Source organism: Lissotriton helveticus, chromosome 5_1 (genome assembly GCF_964261635.1).
Source record: "Lissotriton helveticus chromosome 5_1, aLisHel1.1, whole genome shotgun sequence".
Taxonomy (NCBI): Eukaryota; Metazoa; Chordata; class Amphibia; order Caudata; family Salamandridae; genus Lissotriton; species Lissotriton helveticus.
Window position 1 is genome coordinate 1674420566 of NC_136065.1, and position 27398 is coordinate 1674447963.

The following is a 27398-nucleotide window of genomic DNA, read 5'->3' on the forward strand; positions in this document are numbered from 1 at the left end:
CCAGGTTAGCTTACCCCAAGGCCCCTAGAAATCGATGATCGGAAGAACAGCCCGCAGATGAAGATCCGGATGACGTGAGACAGAAAAAGCAGCAGTATCGGTCGAGAGTGAGTATAAAGGGTTATGCGTGTTAGATTGCGGTGTTTTTGTATTGTATCTATGTTGTAATGTCTGGCGGAGTTGAATGTTTGTAGAGTGACTGTGGAACAGGTTGTGAGCGCGCGCAACCGGTGGAAATCTTAAGTTCAAAGAGAGCTTAAGTGGTTCGGGTGTATCGGACACCCAGAGTAATTGTCAACTAGTGTGAAGGGGGTCATGAGGTACCATTGATCACCCGAGAGACCGAGATAGGGGGAACGTAAGAGTGAGTGCGTGAGTAACGGACGCTGGTCGGAAGTTACTGTGTGTGTAAGTAACCTATCAGAGAGACGATAGACATCTCGTCAGTTGTGTTGACAATTACAGATAGACTGTGGACGTACAGTCGAGAGAAGTGACCGCTTGGTCGGAAGTAGTCATTTTTCAGTGTATGAATGGGACGCATGCATAACCGGGAGACGAGTTGAGAAAGGAGGGGTGCTGCTGCGAAGCGGAGAAAAGAGACGTCAGGTGGTGTCGCGCAGTGATTGGCTGACCGGAGAAAGACCGCGCTGTGATAGGCCAGCTAGCGAACACGTCATACAGGGTCGCGACGTGATTGGCTGACAGGAGAAAGACCGCGCTGTGATAGGCCAAGCTAGCAAAGCCGCGACAGGATTGGTGGATTGTCATCAGGAAGTAAACAGAGTAGCGAGGCTGGATTTTGTGCGCATAATTATGAAGTGTTTTAAATGGTTGAAAGCGCTGTTTAAGAAAGAGAGGCGAGGATCGTACGAAGGGGAAGAAGCCCCGCCGGAGGGTACGCCAGCTCGTTATATGGCAGTAAATGTTGGGTTGCATACGATCCTTTGGATATCAGAGTGGAGTAAGATTACTGAAGGAAACGAGGAACTGACGTTCCCGAAGTACGGGACGTTCAGATTAGAGGTGCTACATCGATTGAAATCAGTCATGACCTCAAAGAGACCCTTGCCTAGACCAACCCAGTTTGAAGCCCTTGAAGCATGGCTTAGGGCAGCGCATGAAAGGAATATGAACAGACGACAAGAAAGGGTGAAACGCTCGGTAAGGGCAGTACAGGATGCCAGGTGGGATGCGGATGCTAAAAGATGGAGAGTGCATAATTTGGAAATAAATAAACTGTACCCAGTGTTAGAGGCGCCAGTAAATAAAAGCCCCCTAGAAGAAGATGATGAGAGCGAAACAGAGGACAGCCTGATAAACAGATTACTGACAGACAGGCCACCCCCGTATAATAGAGCAGGGGGAGAGGTCGAGAATACTGAAGGAGAAAAGGGGGGCAATGCAGGAGAGCATAGACCGCTTCCCAGTTCACAGTGGGATCCTGAGCCAAAGAAAGAGTTGCTCCAGCCTAGTCAGGTGCAACAGGTAGTCGGTAGGTTTGTGGTACAAAGAGCACCGGAAACGGAAAGCGCCACATCCTACCCATTACCAGATGCACTACAGGTACCTGTTACCATAGGTCCTATAATATCGATATATGACCAAGAGAGAGCAAAAGGGGAAGAACGGAAGCGGAAAGACAGAGAAAGAGCAGAGCAGGCAAGGAGGAACGATACCACTAATTCCCCAAGTCAGATGCCGATACCCAGAGAGTGGAGTACCCCGATGCACACAGCAGGGGACCCAGGAGGAGATCCTGGGGGCCCTAGATGGCCAATGGATCTGAGGGGATCTGGACGAAAATCCTTTCAAGAGCTAAATGAGTACATGAAGCAGTGGGATGAGGCAGTGAAGGCTCAAAAGTGCATCAATGCTGCAGAAGCAGAAAGGGAAAGTCAGGACAGCAGAGCACGAACTCACTGCGGGGCTGGGGAGAGTAGCCCGGAGTGGGACTGTAGAGGGAGTAGGGGAGTCACCCATTGGGCCCGGAATGGAGGTAGAACAGACCTGGAAAACGGGGGCCCCGGGAGTGGAGGGGTGGCGTGCCCAATACTCAGTGAAGGGGAGAGGAGAGCGCAAGAGTACAGGAACAGCTTTAAGTGTCCACACTGTGTGCCCGGCACCAGAGAACAGAATGGGAGTTGTGAGAGGTCGCACCATAGTCCCTGTGATGACAGAAATGAGCGCAGCCCAGGGAATATGGGGAACCAGGAAGGATCGTATCGGATACTGAGCGATACGAGGCAAAGGGAGTGTAGCGACCAGAGGGAAAATAACAGAGAGATGGGCGGTGAGAGGAGAGAAGAAGACGAGAGTGGGCAGAGCCAGAGTAGGGGTAACAGGCCCGTGTTCCATCACCTTCCAAGATTGGATGGCCGAGCATGGGACCTGGAGAGATGGGAGCAAGGGAGGCCACCCATTAATTCTCCTGAGCCCAAACGTAGAGCTAGAAGTTGGGATGGTAGGGAGACCAGTGAGCCCCCTTCGAAAGACATATTGCGAGCTGAGATAAAAGCCAAGAGACTTGATGTCTCCAGCTTAAGGTCAGATCTGGATGACATGGTAGATGGTACCCTGCCTTTAGAAAGAATGGAAATGTATGAACAGGATGAAATACTGTATATGGCAAAGGACATCACACGAAAGGCGAGAGCAGTCCATGAGAAGTTAGTCGAACTAGCAGGCAAATATATGGTGGACTTGTCAAGAACCAAAGCACTACAGGGTAACCACAGGCTACATTACTCAGATCGGGACCTAGATGAGAGGAGAACGATTGGGCTGAAAACACACATAAGGGAACTGATTACTGGAATAAGGACATGGAGAGCACTAGATAAATGGGAAGAGAGGTGGTCCAAGAAAGGGACCGGCAGGAGAAGCATGATTGGTATAACACCAGGACAGCAGGGAATAGAAGCTTACCCTTTGCGTGAAGTTGCCAATGGGAGCTATGTACATGTCCCTTGGAGTAGGGGAGATTTAGCTGCTTTTACCACATCTTTCCCCAAGTTACGAGAGAGCCCCGTGGAGTGGTACAAGCAAGTCGAGAGGTTTGTAAAGATCTCAAAAGTCCTATGGATAGATCTGAACACGCTGTTTGACATTGTAGTACCAGGAGATCTGTGGACAGCATGCAAGGTTAGCGCTGAGTGGCCCACAACGGAGCCAGAGAGAGATGCTAGGACTAATGGGCCGTCCGAGATCGTGATGGCAAAATTCGAGAGAGTGATGACTTGGCTGAAAGAAAAAGTGCCAATGCAAGACATAGATTGGGTCAGAATAGACAGAACGAGACAGGAACCCAAAGAGACAGTCCATGAATATTACGAGAGATTGCTGAAGGCGTTTAAACAGTATAGCGGTTTGGATGTAATGGATCCAAAGGACATAGGGCAATTCGTGTCCAAGTTCGTCCTGGGACTGAGACCGGATATTAGTTTAATGATTCAGCAACACTCGATTTGTTGGCAAAGTAGACCCCTAGATGAAATACTGAGATATGCTAGGTACTGCTGTGATGAGGTAGACTCCAAGGCTAAGAAACTAAAAGAGAAGCTGATGGTGGTACAATTGCAGGCAGCAGGAAAGGGGGGACCGCAACAACAGCAGCAAGGGACAGGTACCGGAGGAAAGAAGCAGTACAGTCAGAACAAGGGTAATGAGGAGAGTTCCACCTTTAGACCCAGAATAGACATAGCTACCTTGAAGAAAACGACTAGGTGCCACCAGTGCAACGAGTTGGGGCATTGGAAACGCGAGTGCCCTTACAATGTAGAGATAGGAGAGCAAGAGATAGAGGAGGAAGAGGTCCAGAGCGCACCTATGAGAGGGGCGACGCCATACCAAGGAAAGGTGCTCAAAGGGGGGGGGGCTCCTCCCCGAGCCCAGTTCCCGCAACCTCCTCGAGTAGGGAGTATGGGTAAGACCTATAGACAAATGCCCCTGTTTGTGGAAGGTGAAGAATGCTATTATGTGGACCCATTAACCGGACAGAGAGTGGAAAGAGAAGACTGCACCCTTGGGGCAGCCTTAGAGGTAGATCAGAGGGGACCCTATGTGGAAGCAGAAGTAGCAGGGTGCCCTACGACATTTCTGGTGGACACAGGAGCCACTAGATCCACGATCAGATCAGCTGCAGTTCCAGACCTGCCCATGTCTGGAGAGACCATACAGGTGGTAGGGGTCGCAAACAGGAGAATAACCAGCCAATTGACAGAACCGGTACAGGTGAAAATAGGGAAGTACAGCGATGAGCACCAATTTGTGGTTTGCGATTCAAGCCCTGTGTGTCTGCTAGGAAGAGACCTGTTGTGCAAATTGAATTGTACTATATATTGTACACCCCAGGGAGTGGAGGTATTGACTAATGATGATGATGCAGATTTCAAAGTTGCAAACTCAAGAATATGTGTGGAGCTGTACCCTACTTTGACAGTAGACGAGCTTCCCTGGGACTTGAGAGAGACAGTGTCACCAGAAGTATGGGATTTCACTGGGGAAGAGATTGGATTGGTCAAAGGGGTAGACCCAGTGAAAATTGTAGTGAAACCGCATGCTGAGTTCCCAAGAACACCCCAGTATAAATTGACTCCAGAAACGATTGCAGGTATAAAACCCGTGATCGAGTCTATGATTAAACAGGGAATACTGAAAGAAATCGTGGGTAGTCCATGCAACTCCCCGATTATGGGTCTACAGAAACCAAATGGGAAATTTCGGATAGTGCAGGACCTTCGAAAGATTAATAACATAGTCGTTTCATGTTGTCCAGTGGTACCGAATCCATCAGTGATACTGTTTCAGATTCCATTCCAAGCTGAGTGGTTCACTGTGATCGATCTTTGTCAGGCTTTCTTTTCGATCCCTTTGGACGAAGATAGCCATTTTCTTTTCGCATTTAAGCTGGAAAATCGCGTCCTAACATGGTGTCGTATCCCTCAGGGGTATACAGAGAGCCCATCGATCTTTAACCAGCTTTTGAAGAAAAATCTTGAAAGTCTAGTGCTGCCCCAGAAGTCAGTTCTGGTCCAGTACATAGACGACCTCCTTGTGGCGTCAGAAACAGAAGAAGCTTGCAGGGAAGACTCCATTGCTTTGTTAAATCACCTAGCTGCCAATGGGCATAAGGTATCCCCGGGAAAATTGCAGTACTGCCTGACAGAAGTGCAGTACTTGGGACACAGAATTGAGAAAGTTATTAAGAACATAACTAATATACACAAAGAGATCGAAGACTTGAGTAGAGAAAATGTCTGGGAAAAGGTGGGCCATGGAATGAGTACAGTTGGAGGGTGGTTTTCCACCTTAGGCAAAAGCTTTATTTGGTATATCCTAAAGCCTATCATCATAATATTGATCTGTGGGATAATATTGTGGGGATTGGTGAGGGTATTCAAATGGTACAGAGCAAGAAGGTCAGAAAGGGCCCAAAGAGAACAGTTGCAGAGATTGGCTGCCATACAAGATAATCAGTACAGGAGCCTGAGAGCTCTGGAAGCGCAGAGAATGCCAGCAATAACTGCAGTTTAAATGTTAGTGATGACCCCGAGAGGTCATCAAAGGGGGGAACTGAGAGAGCGCAAACTGATATAAATATATGAGTACATCACACTTACCTATAGAGAGCATAATTCATGAAGAGAAATGCCATGAGTGCTAATAGTATTGGAAATTATATTCTAAATGTATAGCTAATATAGAGATTTAAGTAGAAGTGGAATTAATACAGAAATGTGTGACATTATATGATTTTATTAGACGTGATTATTTTGAATCTATGTCGTGTAGCTGTTAACATATAAGATGGTCTGTGGTAAAACGCAGAACGTGGTAGGCCTCAGGGCCAGAGCTGGAGCTAAAAGGGAAGGTGTTTCTTTTCACGATACAGATTGTTTAACGTTTTGGTCATTGCATTAATGGGCCATGATTTAGAGTAATGTTTTCTAAATAATAGAATAAGAGTTTTAACATGCTTTAATTAAATGAAGAAATTGAATGCTATAATCATAATGTGAAATATTGTAGGCCTGAAATGTTTTAGCATTGATTTACACGTACATGTCTGGGCTGAGAAATGTTGCAAGCCTTTTTAGAAGTCTATGAGAGTTGGGTTCTTGGCGGCAGATATCTGTCTGCAACAGGAAAGGGGGGATCCAATTATAAGTGAATGAATAGAGGCCTGTTCAGTAGACGGCCCAGACATGGAGGAGGGTTCTGGAATGTTTAAGGGGTATCAGCGGGCCGGAGAAGAGACTGAGAAGCAAGGTCAACTCTAACGTCTGAGGCCCAATACAAAGCATCATGGAAAAAGCCTGAAGTTGCACCACGTGAGAGGCGTTTCGCAAGGGGCGTCTCAAATGTTGTTGACTGTTTTGTATTAGGGACAGCACCCCTGGGTGGAGTTAGAGCAGAGACCTGAGGACCCTTTAGAGAGCGGATGGGTAGGCAGTGAGGGGTCATGACTGGAGAACTTTAGGTTTTCACCAAGAGACTTAGAGTGGGTGACTTCCCTTGGGGGTCATTCATTGCTGACACCTTTGTTAGGTTGGGATTTGGTTAAGTAGGGATACCATCTAGAACAGGGTAGGGACGCCTAACCTGTGTTTGTTTTCCTCCAACCTAAATGAAGGAGAGATATGCGTCTATGCTGATAGCTTTGCTATTTTTAGAACTTGTGTTAGTGATTTCTGTTGCTCGTCTGAGGGCTTTTCGAGAGCACATGTATGTAATTGGACCTGTGTACCTCGTGAATCTCATTCTGAGATGCTTGTATTTGCAGCTCATTATATCTTTACAATAAACTTTTGAAACCTAGAAGTTGTCCGTGATCTTTAAGAGTAGAGTCCTTTATTGGGTGAACTAACTTGCAGATAGGTGTACTGTTTCCTTCCAAGACAGGCAATAAAGGTTCAGTCGACCAGATCGAGGTTTGGATCAATAGATATAAGGTATCGATCAAAATCTCGCCCTTTCAATGGTCCGGAGTTATCACGAGGCCTTATGTCCTCCGCAGGCGCCATTTTAGAGTCAGGCGCCGCCGATTTCAGAGTTTAGGCTCAGTTAGTATAAAACATTGTCCTGCATGTCTCGCCCGTTTCTGTGCCCGCGCTGCTGCGGGAGGCGGGTTGTGCTGCAGTGTCCTCGTCCCCAGCTGGGCACCTCGTTGTCCCGGCATACCCACAATACTTTGCAAACTCTCCCTTATATTATTGCAGAGTAAGACAATTCACCCAACTGTTTCTGTAGCGAGCTAAATAAGCAGTGTGAATTAATATTGAACTCGTAAGTAACTGAAATTCTTCAATTAAGGTGCAATTAAGAATTGTGGCCTTTTGCATTGTTGCTTATGTCCTCACACCAGACATAACAATGGGTATGATATGAAAGTGACGTCATCTATGACATAATGAATATTATCAATAATAGTTGTCATCGAAGCAGTGCTCCAAAAGGGTAAGCACTCTGATGTGGAAGAGTGTTCCGATATCACAACATCACCACTGAAAAATGTCTTAAATAAAACATTTTGAACACAAAAGAAAAACATCACCACTGAGTTTTGCTGAAATGAGGTGCTTGCGGGCGGCTTCACTGGAGTTCCCCCAATAATGCTACAGGTACTAATATTCAGAAAGGAAACCAAATGTAACATGATATGTGATGTTATTGGTGATATCACTGGTGTGGGCATGAATCAGATCGCCGATAAAGCCCCTTACAATGTCATAAGTAATGTTAACAAAGCCAGCAAGGGTGACAATTTCTAATGAGTAACCAAAGAATTGTACAAAGTTCCCCTGGGAAGCATCTTATAAAAGGGGGGAGAGGGGGGGTTGGTGGGTGGGTATCTCTCTCTCTAGGTTGACTGATGTAGCCGGTATTCAGGGGACCAGTCAGGTCCCTTGTCGGAACTAAGAAACCTCACACAACTAATAGGCTAGATGACTTGTTTCATTTAGCCCTTGTGGTGTTGTATCATCATCGGCTTCCTGCTCCTGCGTCAAGCTGGCGCTGCAATGCCTGACGGGTAACAGCAAGTGTTACACTTTTGTGGAGATCTTTTGTTCCTTGCCGTGGCTTGATGATGTGTGAGGGACTTAGAAAAGTGGTAGTGAGCGTAGAGTGAGTTTTAAAAAGGGTTGGTTAGTCCACTAAGTAACCTTTATTCATGTGGTAAGCCACCCTATTAAAAAGTGCAGTGAGGGGTATGGAGATCCAAAAAAGAATTAGGTTGGTCTTGGTTCAACCCTCAAGTGTGGTCAACATGTTTCATGCCCTAAGGGCAATTCTTCAGGACCTAGTAGTGCTCATATACTAATCAGGGGCCCGGGAAAGGGCTTTAGTGTATATAGTATACAACCTGGTAGGTCTATTACTGGGGCAAGCTGGTAGTCCTGCGTTCCCGTCAGACCTAGGGAAGGAATAGAGGCATTAGAAACAATCTGTTTACATTCCAAGTAATTTGTATGTTGCTGCCTTCCCAAGTTTAGATATATATAACACCCGAGCATCAGTGGTATCTATTGTGCTCATTGATACACAGGTGAAAATGTGAAAGAGAGAGAGATGTTGTGAGTGACTTAAGTGAATATGTGAAAACAAAATGTTTTCGGGAACATAATGGAGAACTAACTCTTAGAGGAAGTCTGTTTCCTAAGTAATACAAGGACTTCTAAGGTTAGATCATTGTTATGCTTTCACTGAGGAGCCAATTACCCCCGGGTTAGGAAGGAGAAAAGACAATAGACTACTGCCTAGAGAATATTGTGGCTTACCATTGTAAACCCTCAGTAGGACCACGCGGCTCGTTCCTGTGGGGCTTGCGCTTTGCGGTAATTACCTACGGGATGTACGAATCAGGGATCAATTGGAGCCTGGATACTGAGAAAGGAACTTTGAAAAGAACTTTGTAAAGGTACAGCCAGCAAGCCACATGGAGCACTGTCCCACCAGGCTGCCCCGTCCGGAAAGACATGCCGCGCGCCATGGCCCACGACGCTGCCCGCAGCTGCCGCGTATCCACACTGGGATCGTAGGGGGGCTCAATTGTGCCGGCAACTGGTAGGTGAGGGTCCCAGGTGGTAGCGCTAACCATCCAACAACCAGCGCCGAGGGGCCAGGCAAGGGCAGCCTCCAAGAGGCTGCAGCCCGGCAGAGGACCGAGACCCATATGGTCTCGCTCGGGAGTCCGACACTCATCAGGGTTGGAGTCCTGAACCCGACCACGAGGCTTACCTTAGAGGCGCAAGGCCACTGCCGGTCAGAACCTACCCCCACACTTCGGCGTGTACTTGACACGCGGAACAGCCGGTGATGTATTGTAGAGAACGCCGCCATTAAGTATACAGCGTTAGCGTCTCTATAGGGGGGCGTGTACAGATGACGTTGCTCGTGGACCGGCCAATGAGGTGCCTCGGGTGTCAGGCAATCCCGAGTGGAGGTCGATAGGCTGCCTGCAATGTTAGGGAGTGAGGGCAAAGTGCCTCACTAGAGTGGGGTAGCAAGATGTTTTAACTCTGCGGTATCTGGGTCCCAATGACACGTAGTGTGGGATTCTGATTAAAATATAATGCGTGTCAGTCTCCGTTGTGGTGCGGGGGGGGGGGCGGAGCACGGGCGTGTCCTGATGCCGTCACTCGTAAATCGGCCAGTGAGGCCAATGGTATCAGGCGAGTGGGAGCCAATAGTCTCCCTGAAATCTGAGGGACTGGGAGCAAAGTTGGAAGGTTGTCTTCACCTTAAGGCACCCGGGTCCCAATAATTCGTGATTTGGGATTCTGAATGAACCAGATGACAGCTCTATGAAAAGGCACCTCTCTAATGCAAGAGGTATGATACATCACCGGAGGTGCAGAGTTTTATAGGGGATATCGGTGGATAAGGGGTCAAGTGGAGTTGGCCTAATTTAACCCATGGATAGGCGGGTAACGTCAGTCTTGAAGGGAATAAGCCCGCAGGGTGCCCTACGCTCAGGGGATGGAGCCTGCGCTTTAAATGATGGAATCTACCTGATTCTATCGGGTATAACTATTGGAAGCTATGTAGTAGCAGCAGCAACGCTATAAGGGATTTGAAGGAGACTCAGCAGGTAAGATGTGGGTACTATAGTACTTATCGTGGTATTTGGTTCCAAGGAACTGAGTCGTTGAGCCCACAGGTGTCTAGTTGTAGTCGGTGCACCCACCTTTGTTCCATTCTAAAGAGGGCTTGTTGATTAATGGAGGGGTGGCACTCCAACACCACCCATTTCATGCTCTCTGCTGTGTGGCCAGTTTGCTTACAATGATCGTAAAGTCGTGTGTGTGTCTTTCCACAGCGAATGTTGCTGTTATGTTCAATGATGCGCACTTTGACAGTGCGCATCGTCATGCCTATGTAGTTAAGCCCACAGGGGCATGTGAGCATGTAGATGCATCTACTGCTATTGCAGTTGGTATGCTTGTTGAGGTGCCAAGTAAAGGTATCGGATAGCCTGATGGTTTTACTTTGTAAAGAATGGGGACAAACGGTGCAATTTCCGCAACGGAAGTGGCCCACGACTGGTGGTAAATCCCAAAGTGTATTTGGAGGCAAGGTGCTTGTCTTTTTGGGTCGAGTATGGATCAAAGTATCCTTCAAGTTGGCAGTTCTTTTGAAGGCAAATCGTGGCCGTGGAATCTCCAAGCCAGCGGAAGTGATGATTCCCCAGTGTGAATTTACCGTTTTTTTGATGAAGGTTGAATTTTTGGTGTAGGTAGTTACGCAGGTAATGACATCATCTGTAGCCTTTGTGTGTGTCTCCAGAAGGGCTTCTCTGTTGTTGTTAAGTGCTCTTTTAGCTGACTGTTTGAGGAGTCTCGTCGGATAGCCTCTTTCTTGAAGTTTATGTTGCAGGGTAGATGCCTCTTGTTTGTAGTCAGACACTGACGTACAATTCCTGCGAATCCGCAGGAATTGGCCAAAGGGTAGGTTCTCTCTCAAAGCCCTGGTGTGGTGACTCTGGTACAGGAGGAGACTTTTTCTATCAGTCTCTTTTTTGTAGAGAGTGGTGGTGATCTCTGTAGGGTCCAACCTGATGGTAAGGTCGAGGAAGGGGAGAGATTGTTCGGAAATGGTACCTGTGAATTTGAGGAATGGATTCTGGAGATTAATCCAGAAGCAAAAGGCTTCACAACTGGCCCGGTCTCCATGCCAGAGGACCAAAATATCGTCGATATAGCGACGCCATAGGGTCAGATGTTCAAGGAAAGGATTGGTCTCCGCGGAGTAACTGCAGAGCTCCTCAAAAGTGGCCATGTAAATACATGCCAGGCTTGGCGCGAAAGTAGAACCCATCGATGTCCCACGAATCTGATGGTACATCTGTGACTCATATCTGAAAAAGTTCTCCGGCAGAGCTATACTTGCTAAAGCCATGATAAATGAGATGGGGGTGGGTGATGTCCATTCCTCCGTCCTCAAGGCAGACTCTACTGCTTCCAGAGTTGCTTGCTGTGGAATATTCGTGAATAGAGCTTCCACATCCAATGTCAATATGAGATCTACATTTTCCCTGCCATCCATATCATCAAGCAAACGTAGGACATCTCTAGTGTCCTGTAAAAAGGATGGAATTTTCTTTACTATCGGTTGTAGGAATACATCGCAGAATTGGGATAGGGGTTCCAACAAGGATCCTATTCCAGAAACAATGGGCCTGCCTGGCACCGGAGTGACTCCCTTGTGGATCTTTGGTAGTGTGTAAAAGTAGGGGGTCACCGGCTCTGTTGTAATGAGGAATTCTGCTTCCTTCTTTGTTAGCCATTCGTTCGTTTCCCCCTCAATCACGAGACTCATGATGGTAGTCGTCAAACGTTTGGTAGGATCTATAGTGAGGGGTCTGTAGTGAGTGCTGTTTGATAGTTGTCGTCTACATTCCCGGTCGTATTCCTCATAGTCTTGGATGACCGTGGCTCCTCCCTTATCCACCTGTTTAATGACGATCGTGTTGTCATTGCCTAAGGCTTGAGCGGCTTGTCTCTCTGCTTTGGTCAAGTTATTGAATTGGTTGATGTACGGTTTCTTTTCTAATGAGGCCAATCAATGCAAACCTCTTTTCTTTAAGACTATCACAAGCAAAAGGAAGTTCTCAACCCTGCTCTTGGTCTGGAAGCATGATTGTCAGTGTCCATGGTGTGATGCACTAGAGCTCTGGCTCATACAGCGCAATCTGGACACACTTCTCTTTGATCGCCATCTAACATGGGACCTTTCACAACTCCTGGACGTCTGCCCATTATAGACATGTATTCTTGTACTATTGTAGTATATCTAGTGCTTTTGGGACACACTGCATTTTTCTTTGCTTATTTATCACTTCTGCCTGTTAACATTACATCCTATTTCTACCTACTCACATGCTCTTTCCTTGACTTCAGTTGCAGGACCTACTAGCACCATGGCTCTTCCACTTGTGGACCTTCCCAGCAGCCCTCTGGCCATGGAGTATGTCAACGACTTTGACCTGATGAAGTTCGAGGTAAAGCGGGAGCCGCAGGATGGGCGGTCTGGCCTTATTGCACGGGCAGGTGCCTCTGTCAGCTCCACCCCATGCAGCTCGGTACCCCCCTCACCAACCTTCAGTGACCCCAGCTCAGGTGACCAGAAGGCAGCCCTAGAGGACTTGTACTGGATGGCCACCTTGCATCAGCAAATGGGGGCCGAGGGGCTGAGCATGAGCACAGAAGATGCAGTGGACGCTCTAATCAACTCTGCCACAGCAGCAGTGGTGGGTGGTAGCGGCCAGCTCACTGGTCTGGAGGCTTACCGGGGTGGACACCACCACCTTACACATCAAGGCTACTTGCTGAGTGCAGAGGAGCTGAGTGGACAACATCATCAGGTAAATGACTGGAGCAGAAATATGGTGAGACGTGGGGTATCATTTAGTTCCTGGGGAAGCTGACTGTATATACTATCTCAAAGTAAGATATAGTGTGCACAGAGTCCAATGGATCTCCAGAGGCTTTACAGAGGGTAAAGTAGATAATACTAATGCTCTCTTTTGTGGTAGTGTGGGTGAGCAGTTAGGCTTATCAGAGCGCTGTGTTAAGTATTTGTTGTAGACACTCATGCAATATATCATTACACACTCTCAATGACTACATCCGAGACCAATCATTTGTAAAAATGTTATTTTGTTACTTTATTACTAGAACCAAAGAACTTAGTTGCAGGTAAGTACAGTTTTCAAATTGGCACTACTTCTCAATGCAGAAAATTAATACAAAATGTGAGACTTCAGATCAGCATAGTAGATACCGTTTTTAGAAATAGCAATACTTTGCAATGCAAGAAAAATGTACACTTGCAATATTTCAATCGAGCAATGTTATCCTATGGGAGGAAAATAAGAATGCAGTTTCACTGGTAAGTGCTTTACTTATAAACCCAGTGCAAGGTTCAAGTTCAAGTGAGCACCAAGACTGAACCACCGGGTATCCGGGTGCAGAGGTCAAATTCAGAGTCAGAGGCCCAATTTTAACCAAAGGAGACAAGGGGCACTCAAAGTTGTGCTAGTTATAGACCAGTAAAGCGGAGTTGGAGGTTAACTTCCGAGGGTTGAGACAAGCACTAGGGGGGGGCCACGAGGCAGCACCAAACATACACCGCAGTGGCATGGGGCGTCCGGGTGCAGAGTGCAAACACTGAGTCAGGTGCACAATACAAATCAAGGTGTGGACGATGGTTTCAAACAAAGGCTACAGGCTCGGATTCAGAAGTTGGACGAAGGAAACCAGTGGCTGTGGACGGATGTTGAAGGACACCAGGACACTGTTGGTTAGGCTCCCCAAGGCAGGGGGCTGTGGGTTCAGGGGTGTCCTTTGACGTCAGAAAAGCCTTACCCGAGCCAGTTGCAGTTAGGGGGGACTTTCGTGTTGAGGCTGCTGGCGGAGTTGTGGAGTCCATGAATGGTCAGCCAATGTTGGACTTGGGCTCTTTATGGGGAACCTTGCTGGCATCAGTTGGCTACTTGGACTCAGGCCGGAGGTGTAGGGTGCAGTGGTGGATCGGGAAGCGGGGTTTCGCAGATCTGAATGCCACAGAGGCCTTTCTTTGAGTTTCTTGTTGAACAGGGTAATTGTTCTCTGGAGTTCTGGTCTTTGTTGAAGGCAGCAGTCCTTCCGGGAAGGTTTTGGAGGTTGCTGGGTTGCAGGACAAGTACTTGGTTTTCACAGGATCTTTGAGGGCTGCAGATTGGCAGGGCTGGGGCCAAGTCAGTGGGTGTCTTCAGACTTCTTCTGCTCAACGGCTCTGGGATGTCCTCTTCCTTCATAGGTCATTACGAACTGAGGATTAAGGTTCAGGGGTGCCCCTAAATACTAGTTTATGGGGCTTTACAGGGGTCAGAAGGTAGTAGCCAATGAACTACTTGCCTTTAGGGTGACTATAGTGTTTGTATGTCTACTCCCTCTGGGGAGGGAGCATACCCACAGGCCTATTGGCTAAAATCCACCATAACAATATGGTGGATTCTTAAAGGAGGGGGTCCCTTCAGCTCAGGAGATCTTTGCATTGGTCCTGGCTGAAAGGAGACAAACCTCTCCTGCTTAGTTTCCTGCTGACCTTGCAGCCAAAAGGGGGCTTGGTCAGGGGGCGGGCGTCTCCATTAGCTGGAGAGACCCTGGTCAGCATAACAAAGAATGGGAAGCCTTTGATGCTCACCGCCCTTCAATGCTGGTCCTGCTTGGGGGTAGGTGTGAAGCACCTTCACCCAGAGCAGGCTTTGTTTCTGACCCACAATAACAAAAGGCTCCCACCTCAGGGGGTTAGAAACCTGTCTAGAAGTAGCAGGCAGGTGCCAACCAGTCAGGCACACACTAATAAGTTGTTAGATTTTCAGGGAGTACCTCTATTGTGCCCTCTGCATGCATTTATTAATGAATCCAGCACTGGCATCAGTGTAGGCTCATTAACCCGTTTGGTGCTCGCGTCGGCCAATGGCCGTCGCGAGCACTACCTCGCTGGTGCTGCGCACATCCGATGGCGGACACAGCCCCGCCCACTCATTAATTCTCCCGCACTTCGGAAGAATTTGCGCCACGGTTAAGAGGTTAATCTGAGATGTTTGGTACCAAACATCTGGGAATTCGGTGAAGCCATCATGGAGCTGTGGAACTCATAGTGCAAAGCTCCCAGCCCATGTACTCAGTATGGCTTCACCATGCACTTATAATGTCTAAGAATGGACTTAAACACTACAGGGGCATATCTGCTCATGCAGTTATGCCCTTATATGAGGTGCAGTGCTCCCTGCTTTAGGGCTATAAGGCCTGCTGAAGGTGTGACTTACCAGTACCTCTGGTAGTGCTGGTAGGCCTGGCACATAGGGGTGTGTGCTAGGTGGACTCTTCATTTTTATATGAACTAAAAAACACACAGGCTGCAGTGGCAGTGTGCATGTGTTTGGTGAGGGATCTCGTAGGGTGGTATAAAATACATGCTGCAGCTCTTAGAGACCCTCTATGGTCACAAGGCCCTTGGTACTGCTGGTACTTTTACAAGGCATTTATATGTAGACCAAAGGTGGGCAAATTGTGGAAACAAAGGTCCGTTTTGGGAAGGAACACATGCGCTGAGAACCTGGCTAGCAGGAACCCAGTGCACATTAAGTCGAAGATGCATCAGAGTCAGGCAAAAAGTGGGGGGTAACCATGCAAAAAGGAGAACATTCATACACAGGGCTGTTGTATCGAACTATATTCCAGGTACTCATGTCTAGAAGATGGACAAAGTATATGAAAGGAGGCAATCAACAGCCTCCTCAGCACAAACACCACCTCAACTGGCGGTGTTGTAAAAGAAGATGGAAAAGGGCAAGGAGACACCTCTGGTGTTAGCTCTTAAATCAGAAGCCAAGGACTGAACGGTCATAAACACTGAAGTCTTGATGAGAAGGGTATATATGAAGTTGTTACAAAGAGCCAAGAGGGCGTATTGCAGCTCATCAGCGGTCATTATGCCCAAGTGATGATTCTCAACCTTTAAGAGTGGATGTAGTCGGGCGTTTTTTAATTTGCACCAGAAGCTACAACCCCTCATTATTAGCACAGGCTGCACCAGGACCAAAGGATTTCACTTACAGTACTTATTAGTACTGCCAAGACGTGAACTTATAATGCACTAGAAACATCACTGCAGTCTGAATAAGGTTGTAATACTGTGCAGAAAAACTTACAAATGTTCTTGTTTCGAGTTGTAAAAGAAGTGAAAAGAAGTTCAATGTTACATTGAAAAGTCTAAACATTTCGACTCCTGTGCGGTATTTTTCTGTATTGGATAGCGCCTACTAGCAGCAAGGATCTTAACTGTATTTGAATATTTTAAGCTGTTTTCTGCATATGGTTCTTTATAGCGCTACCAATAACTGGAATAAAGATAAAGACAACGAATTCAGTACAATGCTGAAAGGAGATTTCATCAGCGTGCACTGTCACTCTGCTCTGCAGTGAAACCCCAGGCCTCCAGATTCACACTAGAGGGTTGGACCCAGGGGCGTAGCTTCAATCAGTGGCATAACATTAGTCCCCGCCCCCCCCAGAACGATGCAAGAACAACATGTCCCTGGTTTGAACGCTCCAAATTGTGCCTGATGCATGGGGGGCCTGCCACGTACTTTGCTGGGGGGCCCCCTCAAGTTTCGTTAGACCACTGGCTTCAGGGAGACGAGTTTGGGTTGTTATACCCCCCTAAACAAAAATTCTTTAGGAAATAGTCAGGTACAAGTGCTTTCAGTCTGGTAGGTTGAAGTGTCTGTCTGAATAAACCTGTGATTTTTAAATGCTCACACTGGCAAAACTCACAGAGACACACTATCTTTTGTTTTAAAGTCCTTAAAAATGTAGATTAGTATGAAAAATGTGTTTTAAGTGCCCCTAGTAGTCCACCACCCTCTCTCTTTCCACTGCCCCTTAAGCCGCCTTCATGTCCTGCTTCTCATTTAAAATGTTTTAACAAAATATCCCTGCCTGATTGTTGGGAAATCTTACTGACCAAGCTACACCCCTGGTTGGACCGTCACTCTGCATTGGAATGAAGCTACAGCACCCAACACTGTTGTGGCCATTCCAGTGTACAGTTAGAGGCATAAAGATGTAGGGATCTGGGTGCTTGAAACGTCTCACTTTATAGGGACTCCTAAGGGCAGAGCTACCACAAGCAGCAGCCTTTTCCTCCTTGGTCACTGAGGCTTCCTAGGCTAAGGGAGATACAAGACTCCTGGGCGATACCACAGATGGCAGCTTTCACTGAATTCTAGAAAGTTCTCATTGACTGGCGGCAATATGACCAATTGATCTCGAATCTCTCTGTCGGGGACTGAATTATCCCAATATTTTCCTCCATAAGGATAAAATGGCTATCACTAAAATAAATGTTTCCTATAACGGGCAATGCACTCACCGATTTACTGTGTGATGATTAACTTAGAAGACCTTGCTATGCTTTCTATATCTGTGCTCCCCACCCTAAACTCATGTATCAAATTTGGTCCTTTCGTGATACGAACCTGGCCTTAAGCAGTGTCGGGGTCCACACACCAGATGAAGGCCCAGTGCAACACTTCATGACAGGTAATGGTTCTTATGATCAAATCCGTTAAAATTATTTGAGATTTCTCAAGACTGCTATATTTACTATTTAAAATAGCAATGCACTCAATGGGCAGAATGAAAGGAAGGAAGACACAAAATGGAGGCGAGGTCTCACGTCGGGGTGTGGGAAGCGCGTGGCAGGTGGCGGGACATGGCACCGCAGCCATCCCTTCTGCCCCCACGTGTCAGGGGCCTTGGTGATCCGAGGTAATTATAGCTGCTAAGGAAGGCCGATTACACATGCATTAATCCACTTATGTGGTGCTGCCAAAAGCACATGGTGTCTGGGCGTGAGAGGGATTGTGCAAGAGTATGCGGGCGGCATTAGAGGATTTAAATGAGAGGGAAGCACTTCAGCCCATTTCTTGGTCCCACAAACGAGACTGCATGGGTAGCGAGACCCTGGCACTGGGGAGAGGTGGGAGTGCACTGCCCACAATGTATTTCTCATATATTGATTTAACGTTTGCAACATGCTGCATGGAACAGCCGTGACTTCAGAACATGTAGGGCCTGTAGGGGAAAAAAATATTTTCTGCTCCGAGTGAGGTGGTCTCTCTGGGGCTAGTCACCATCATATGAGGCACAGGGAAGAGCCGAAGGGACCCCGCAAACTCCTAATCTTGGGAGATACAGCCCTCGCCAGAGTAATGCCCTGCTGGCGGAACAGCGTGTGTGATGGAGAGCGCAAAATGTTACTATGTGCCATCCCAAAATACAACCTCCTAATTTTCCCTGTAGATTGAGTAACAATGTTATACAAACATACTTTAGGAGCGTCTTCGTGTCATTAGATCCAAACCTGTAAATGTTCTGATCACTTGGGTTCGAATTTAGGAACCCACATATTATGTTTCTCTTTGGTCGCCAATTCCCTCCCGCACTCTTAACGTAATCAAAGGCAAGATTTACTGTAGGAAGAGAACTACAATGCATCGCTGCTGTGAGGCACGCAGTAACATACAATAAAAATATGTTCAGCTAATGAAAACAAAATTGACACCAAAAATAAGGCCCACATCGTAAAATAAATAAAGGTTAAAAAAGAAAGAAGATAGCTGATTATACAAACGTCGGATCGACTGTCAGAAGTATTGATGAGACAATACAGGGAAATCAGTGGCCGTTTTAAGAAATCCCAAGGACACTGTAGAAAAAGAAATAAATTATGACACGTTTTTCGAGACTTTTGTGGTCTTTTGTGTGGCCTTAAGGACAATTAGAGGCATTGTATTCCTTATAATGCAGGATCCATGCAATTTGACGTAGAAAGATAAAAAACATATAAAACACTTGCAGATGTGAAGCCTATCAAAATTGTTTTCGGGGCTAAAAAGCAGGACGTCTTTCTTTTGGTCTAAAAAATGCTAGGATTCTGTACCCATGTTTACACACTAATCACAAGGAAGCCATCCAGATGGACCCAGTTTAGAAACTTAAGTGTTACATGGAAACAACCGATTTTAGGGAAGAAAGGAAGCTGTTGTTTTATGCTGTGATGCTGTTTTTTTTCAGAAAAGAATACCACACATATGGAAATTATGATGACCGTTATCCTTCATTTACAAATGTAATTCCAGTTGAAAAACACTTAGGGGCACAGGCATCATGCTTTTTACCAATCGCAAAAGGGCCTATTTGCAGAATTGGCCCGTTTGCGACCGGTAAAAAGCCCTTTCTGATGCCTCAAACCTAAATTCATTCGCAAAATAGGTAATCACAATTTTTGCAATTACCTATTGTGCTAATGAATTTAAGGAATTGCAATTTGCGATTCCCTAAATGCAATGCATGAAGCATTTTAAAAATGCGACTTTGCATTAAGGATGCGCAAATTACCATAAACTTCAAGTTGATGTTAATTTGCAAATCCTTAAAAAAATGCACAAAGTTACATTTTTCAAAGTGCCATGTGGTGTATACACATGCACTTAGGGCAAGTGTGGGCGCCACTTGTGCACACTTACCTTTTTTTCGGGGTGCATCAGGGAACCTTAGGCACCCTAGCACCCTTGCAATTGCATTTGCAATTTGCGATTACCTATTTGGTAATCGCAAATTGCGAATGCTTTCCCATTCATTCCTATAAGCCTCAAGGCCCATAGGAATGAGTGGGAATGCATTCCCTAATAGCAATTTGCGATTCACTATGTGTAGGAATCGCTTTTTATTTAGCAATTCCTACATGCATAAGGAATTGCAACTCCTAAATAGCGATTCCTTAAAAATCGCTATTAACGAATCTCAATTCCTTATCCTGATGCATGTGCCCCTTAGAGTGTCTGGAAAATTAAAGTAAAGGACACGCCTGTCATTGTTTTACAATGTGAGAGAAGGCAGGAGGGAAGTGAAGGGTATGTGTCAGTGGAGCCTTGTCCCAAAATGGGCACTGTGATGTGAGTAGGTCCATATAATACAAATTACAGGTGACTAGTGACACATTCTCTTACTACAGGTGAGTTCTGACTGTACAACTTGCCTGTAAAAAGAAAATAAGTGAACGGCCTTAAATGGGACATCACATTCTGGGAAGGATCCTGACTTAGAAGGAATTAGAAGAGAGGGTGGTGGAGATACGTGTCATGAAAGCATATGAGCATTTTTAACTCAATGTCGATGAAGTGGGTGGAGCCCTGGGCTGAAAATATAACGAGGTAGTTATGTACCCTCTTCTCACATCATCTCTTTCTGTTTGACCCCATTGCAGCTCGCCCATATGGATGATCGCTTCTCGGATGACCAGCTTGTCAGCATGTCAGTGAGGGAGCTGAATCGCCAGCTGAGGGGCTTCAGCAAAGAGGAGGTACTGCGGCTGAAGCAGAAGAGGCGCACGCTCAAGAACCGTGGCTACGCCCAGTCGTGCCGCTTCAAGCGAGTGCAGCAGAAGCACGTGCTCGAATCCGAGAAGTCACACCTCTCGCACCAGCTGGAGCAACTACAGCACGAGCTCAGCCGAGTCATGCGCGAGCGGGACACCTACAAAGCTCGCTACGAAAAGCTTGTGGCCAGCAGCTTTGCTGAGAGCCGGGCTGTGGCCTCAGCCGTGGCAGAACACCACGCCTCTGAACCCACCTCCCCGTCCGAGTTCTTTCTGTGACCCACGGGGAGAGTGGGGCGATGGTGTTATTGAAAGACTGGGCACCTGGGGTCCTTGAAACACCACGCAGGTGGGTGGGGTGAAGGATTCAGGGCATGGGTCACTGTAGGGGAAGGGAAGTGGCACGGCAAGGGGCAGGCAAGGACACTCACGCCAACTCCAGAGAGTTACCCAGAATCCAATGCCTCTCCAGATACAGGGCTGGTGTGTTGAGGATTGTGGTGGGAGAGATCACTCAAGGGATGTGAGCTTATTACACTGCCAGGCAAATATATGTTCCACTCAAATGTCTCAGACCATGTTTCATATAACAAAGGCAAAGGTTGCAAGGAGGCTGATGAAGTGAGTCCCGGCAGTATATATTCCAAAGAAATAAGTACCTTTTCCACCTTTACAAAAAGCTGGTACAAAGACTAATAGGGCGAGTCCTGAGGTGCATTCTAAGGATCTCCTGAATGTGGTACAAATGGGTGGTGAGTGAGCCCCAGGGCCGAATTCCCTTACCGACCAGAGGTTTTGTTTCCTTTACAGAGATGTCACATGGGCTGGTAAGCCCCCATGATGAGTTAGAAAAAGAAACCATGTTCTTGCTCCAATGCAAAGATGGTACAGAGACTGGTGAAGAACACACAAGGAGGTATTCACCGGAGATCCATAAAGGTGGTGCAAAGGCTGGAGAAATTTGCAGGTTGACCACATAACCCCATGTCACTTAAACACCACGGGGCATATTATCAAGAACGGCGTTAAAATTATCGCTGCTTTAGCTGCAGGAAACTGCCGCTAAAGCGGCGATAATGGGCTTGATAATATGCCCTTGTGAATTCCCATAAAAGCCCAGGTTCTGGTGTGAGCCTGGGCCTTTTCCTGCCGCTAAAGCGTCGATGATTTTAACGCTGTTCTTGAAAATATGCCTCCACTATTCCAATCCCAAGCTTTTCTTCTCCAAATAATCGTTACACAGTGTGTTGAAATTGGTTCAATTGAGGCAAACCAAGACTGCAGTTCTCACAATGCAGTGATTTTGCAAAAATAATAATAATAATAATCTAGCCCATTACTGAAACAGTGCTGCCCTTAGAACATGAAGTCATTTGATCGCCCTAAAGAATTACGAGGAGTCCGTTCTAGTCAAATGTGCACTTTCAGTGTCTGTTCCGCTAGGTCGCTGCATGCAGGTCATGCGCGAGAAGCTATGGTACAAGAACTACATGTCCGATAGCTACACCATCCAACCTTAAGACCAGTTCTAGCTGCCTGAAGCGTAGGTGTTTAGCTGCCGAATGACCATGTCACCCGTCACACCTTCAGTCAGTTCTGTCCGTTTACCCAGCAGCACCCTCTATGCTAGGATTTTATCACAGCAAAAATAATTCACAGTGCTGATGGATGTCACACATGGCAAGGGGCTTCGTGGCTCTCAGATTGCATTGACAATTAAAATGGTCTTCACGGCTGAAACCAAGACATGAAACCCCCGGTCTGACATTTCCCGCCCCCTTTGTAGACAACTGCAGACACATCGCATGCCAACCCTTACATGCATGGCTTTCATGACATATACTTTTGTAACTGCTTGCATAATACATACTGTCTTGTAAAACATCAACCTCACCTATCCAGATGTCAGGGCGCAAAACATTGCTATCGAAAACAAAAAGTCACCCATATATTGACTGGTTGTGGCAGTAAATCAATCAGAATTCGCTTTTTTTTTTTACAAGGGTCGTAACGTCACAACAAAGTGAATTACAAACGAACAAGGGGCCAGGTGTACGAATACGTTTTCCCATAGACATAGAATGGGTAAAAATGTTAATAGAAGTGGCCCAATAAATCTGACACCATAGAGGACAGAGTTGAAAAGGGTCGTGAGTAAATAGATTGATAGTCAATACAGAGGTGGTAGTGACTGATGGTGCAGCAAGGCAATGTATAATCTTCACCAAGGTTATGCATTTTATTTTATACAGAGATTTATCTGTTTCCGGTGGGAGCGAGGTTGGAGGGGGGACTTTAGTGGGACAATTCCGCTGCCTGGAACACAGAGCGCAGCACACTGCATGATGAAAGCACACAATCACTCATATATTGTACTGTGGCAGCTTTCAGTCAGAATTGCCATAATCATTCAGGGGCAGGTAATGTTGAAAGATAGAAGATATGCACATAATAAAAGAGGCAAAGGAATGTTATCAAACAATGAGATAGCCAGACAGAATACAAAATGTAAGGTAAGGTTATTGCGAGGCAGGTGAAGCCCCACACTTCCAAACGTTGAGAATGCAGAATGTCACTTTATACAAAAGAGCTGAGATGTTGCACGTTCAAAACAAAAACTGTGTTACAAACTTTTAACATTTGGAGGCAATCAGAGTCGAAATGGGAGGAGCAATAACAATTTAGAACTGTATGCGTGAGAGTTACATGGTCAAATAGATAAGCAGATGAGTATGAAAGGGGGCGAAGAATAAATTACAGGGCTGGGTTTCGAATGCCTAGAAATAGAGGCTTGAGAGCCCTACATAACGAAACATAGGAGTCAGAACACTTGAAACTATACAGTCAGATGACAATTCCAGAAATCCTAGGGCCAGATGTATGACCCTTCCAATTTGCGAGTCGCAAATTTCGCCAATTTGCGATTCACAATTTGCAAATTGCAAAATGAAATGTAAAACAGTGTCTCAGAAACTGTTTGCGATTCCTAATGGGGTCGCACATTGCCTGCCTCATTCATATTCATGAGGCAGGGCGCAATTTGTGACCCACTGGAAATGGCTGGCACTCCCAGTAATGGTGGCCTGCTGAGGTCAGCAGACCACCATGTCTGTGACTGCTTTTTAAATAAAACAGGTTTTTTTTCAAAGGCAGCCTGTTTTCCTTAAAGGAAAACGGGATGCATTTAAAAAAGACAAATGAAACATTCCTGTTTCATTTTGTAAGAGTAGGTAGGGGTCCCACCGACCACTGCCTACTCTTAAAAAATATTTTCGCTGCTAGTCACAAAGAGGAAGTGGACCCCTTCCCATATGCTAGTGGCTTAAAACCGATATATAATCAGTGGTAAACTGCGAGTGTTTTGCAACCACAATTGAGGTTGCAAAACAATGGTACATACCATTGTGACTCGCAGTTACGAAGGGACCCCCTTGGCACTCACCTTCCAAATAGCAAGTCGCAAACCCTATTTTGCGAGTCGGTAATAGGTTAACGACTCGCAAAATAGGGTTTGTAAATAGGGTAGACAGATTTTGCGGTCGCAAACGGGCCGATTTCCTGTTTACGACCGCAAAAAACAGTTGTACATCTAGCCCCTAGCTCCTTCTCCAGTCCGATATATTTACATGCAGTGAAAACGCTGCATATGTTTCTGGTAGCGCCATCTTACAATGACCGGGTAACCAGTGCGCCTAGTTGGTTTGAACGGCAGGAACCACAAACAGATGACTGCGAGGGATTCAACTGTTTTAATTAAATAAAGGCGACAGAGATGCCCAGTTTTCAAACCCTGTTCTCCTTCACATAGGGTGTTAAAGGCACTGCGTAAGTGGAGACATGGTGTAAACATTATATCTAACGTAAAAAGTGTGAAAAACATACACTGTGGTGTTTGAGAGAACACTCATCACATACTCTTTCAAACCCCTGCGTACCCCTTTCTTGTGAGTTTCTTTCTAAACTTGAGGCACCAGGAGTAGGTGAAGTAGGTATGGAAATTCTATGTAACAACTTTCACTGCACATGCTTCGGTAGCTCCATGGAGATATTACTCAGAACAGCCTATCAGATCATACCGTGTCATCTTCCAACCAGGCTCCAGTTCTAAGCTTTTCTTATACCATTGGGGTTTTCAGATGTGGTAGATCAAATGTTTCACTCGAAGTGTACCAAGATAGACTGCAAGTCCCAGAATGCAGCAGGTTGTTAAAGGAGAGCCCAAGACTGAATATAGAGTTATTTGGAAACTTTAGGCTCTGAACAATCTGATAATTCAGCTAAACGTAAATGTGTGTGGCCAGCGGGCAAGATATGATGCACTTATAGAAGCAGAACCTTACGTTCATGGTTGCTGCGATAGGAGAAAATGAAAGAAGGCCACAAAATTAAATTCAGTCCTATCGGAACTACAGCATTCAAAATTAGATGCCAAATGGCCTCCATTTACACAGCATACCAGTAGACAGTCCTGGCTTTTAACAAACAACACTTTGAATTCTGGCCTAGAGATTGCTTTAGCTCTTTTCCTGTTTTCCCAAAAATCATAATACAAATACATATTTATAAATGAATGCACATATGTATTGTTGTTATGCGATATATAGCTTTTGTTCAGGCCAGTCCGTGCTTTCATTGCTGAAATCATTTTATGTTTATATTGGTTTATTTTTGTATTGGTTTTGCAAGTGGACATATTAATGGAATGCTTGTTATTTTTTGCATTTTTGCGATGTGTCATCTTTTACTTTTTGTTTGCAAACATATGCACGCCACTTTTAGATGGCCGCAGTTTTACTTTGCGTTAATTTTTTTAACATTTTAATATCTATGGCATATGTTTGCAAAAGAAACAAAATAAATATCACAGGCTAGCCAAGGCTAGACATATTTTTTGTTTTGCCTCAGGAGTTATAAGTATGGCATCAAAAATCTCGGCACGAGAAGTGTGGTTGCGTAACAAGAAAAAACATCATGCTGCAGGGTTCACGCACACCACGAGGCCAGTCGTCAGCTATGGTGAATAGCTTGGGGGTCTAGAAGGCCATATCTTTGGATCCCATTCCAATACCACAGTGATTCACTCTTATGGAGCCTGGTTCAGTCAAACATAGCAGATTTTGTTATTGTTTTAAGGCAATAAGGGCCGATTTTGGTGTTTTGTTCTTTACAACAAAAAAGCTGCCAATAGTGATTGATTCAGAAGAGCTCAAAATTCGTTAACTTCTGTTAACAAGACCAGGAGATAAGAGTACATAATATTCCTGACAACATTCCTGTGGTAGTATTTTTGGGGTAATTTGCAGAAGGCACTAACACAATATCATGTGTGCTATGTTGCTCCTTTTACGCAGTTTGGCTGCATCAAATATCAATATTCATATTTTGCACTGTCAAACTTCAAACATTCATTTTTCTGAAAAAAGAACCAACTCCCACAAAATAAAACAGAGTGAAACAGCACACCGCCGCTAATTAACATGACAGTTTTGTTGCTGCGAAACAGCACCCGCCGATAACAGCAAAAAACAATGACTCAAATAGTACTCATCTTCAAACGTATGATATGGATTCAAACCGGAATCAAACCTGATTTTGGTGAATATTTTAAGTCCACAGGGAACGATTTGATCGAGTCTGTCCAAACCGGCAGGAGCTAAATAGAGTCCGGTTCTTTGCCTGGATACCACGTGCTCCGATTGTTGTCCGTCTTCCCCGCTTCCCACCTCACCAACAGAAACTGTGACCACTTGACCATCTCAGGCAATTGTGCACAGTGGCTCCACCCGGACTGTGCACCCTAGACGCCACAGCCGGCGCAATTAGCGCTAATAGTTAAAATAACAATATAATTTGAAAAAATATATATCGGTAAAGACTTAAAACATATTACCAGAGGAGGGCAGTGTTAGACCAAACAGGAGAGGAAGTTCTCTTTCAATAGAAAAATGGTTAAATTTGTCATTATGATAATTTTAAAGGGGTAAAGTTAAAGGAGTTGGCTTTCTTTCAAGTGACCCGATTTAGAAAAAAAGAAACATTTTGAATAAATATATTTTCCTGCCAGTGGACATGTTTGCATTCAGTTGTTGTAATATGCCACCTCTGAACAGTGCACATTCTGTGGTGATCAGTGATCAATGAGTCATTTGCTTTTTGGGGCCACGAAACATCTGCTGGGATACGTACATTCTGCAGCTATATGGCTGCCTTTCTACTCTGCATCTTCTGGTATCGTGTGGCTGCCTCGGCCCCCCTCTACTGTGGTCCTCTGGTCCTTGTACCTTCAGCGGTCATGTGACCGCCTGTGCCCTGGTGCTAGTCTCTGGTTGTGACTATAAATGCCAACATTTTACAACAGGGAAGTGGGAGAAAAAACGGGGAATATATTTCCCCCATGAATTCTATTAAAGCAGAACTGCTAAACTAAAGCTATTTCGTCTTTGAAAAATAGTTGTCCTTATTTACAAGCATTCCTACATCAAAAGTGACGCACCGGCTGCGCAAAGGGCTTGTAAATAAGCCCCGTGGAGCAGATTTACAAGCCCCTTGCACCACATTTGCGTCATTTTTAACATGAATCCGGTCTGTTCTCATGCGTGCGGTACTTATTGTATGGAAAAAACACAGGGGCTTATTTACAATCCCCTTGCGCCACCCGTAAGTCAATTTTTCCCATTTTAAAAGTGACGCAATGGTGGCACAAGGGGCTTGTAAATAAGCCCCACAGTTCCGTTAAGGAATCATTCAATCATTCAATGCACTGGCTACCTGTAAAAGACAGAGTCAGCTTCAAAAGCATGTGCATCGCCCACCGTGCTTACTGGAGAAAGGGAGCAATTCTCAATCATACTCTGATTACCCCCTACCACGCCAACAGGCAGCTGAGATCGACCCTCGCCTTTCAAGCCACCATTCCCAGGTTCAAAAGAGAAAGAAGTGGAGGAAGAATGTTCTCAACAAATGCA

The 27398-nt window shown here is 45.8% G+C and overlaps 1 protein-coding gene and 1 long non-coding RNA gene across 4 annotated transcripts in view; one reads left to right on the forward strand and one right to left on the reverse strand.

Moving 5' to 3' along the window:
- LOC144755710 (transcription factor Maf-like) overlaps positions 1-26501 on the forward strand; it is a 47850-nt gene extending 21349 nt beyond the window's left edge. The window contains exons 2-3 of the mRNA XM_078644898.1: positions 12402-12865; positions 20323-26501. Coding sequence (XP_078501024.1) covers positions 12422-12865; positions 20323-20712 — 834 coding nt within the window. The 5' untranslated portion in view covers positions 12402-12421 and the 3' untranslated portion in view covers positions 20713-26501. The remainder of the gene's footprint in view (positions 1-12401; positions 12866-20322) is intronic.
- Positions 1-27398, reverse strand: part of LOC144753769 (uncharacterized) — a 295636-nt gene that overhangs the window by 224424 nt on the left and 43814 nt on the right. The window lies entirely within an intron of this gene.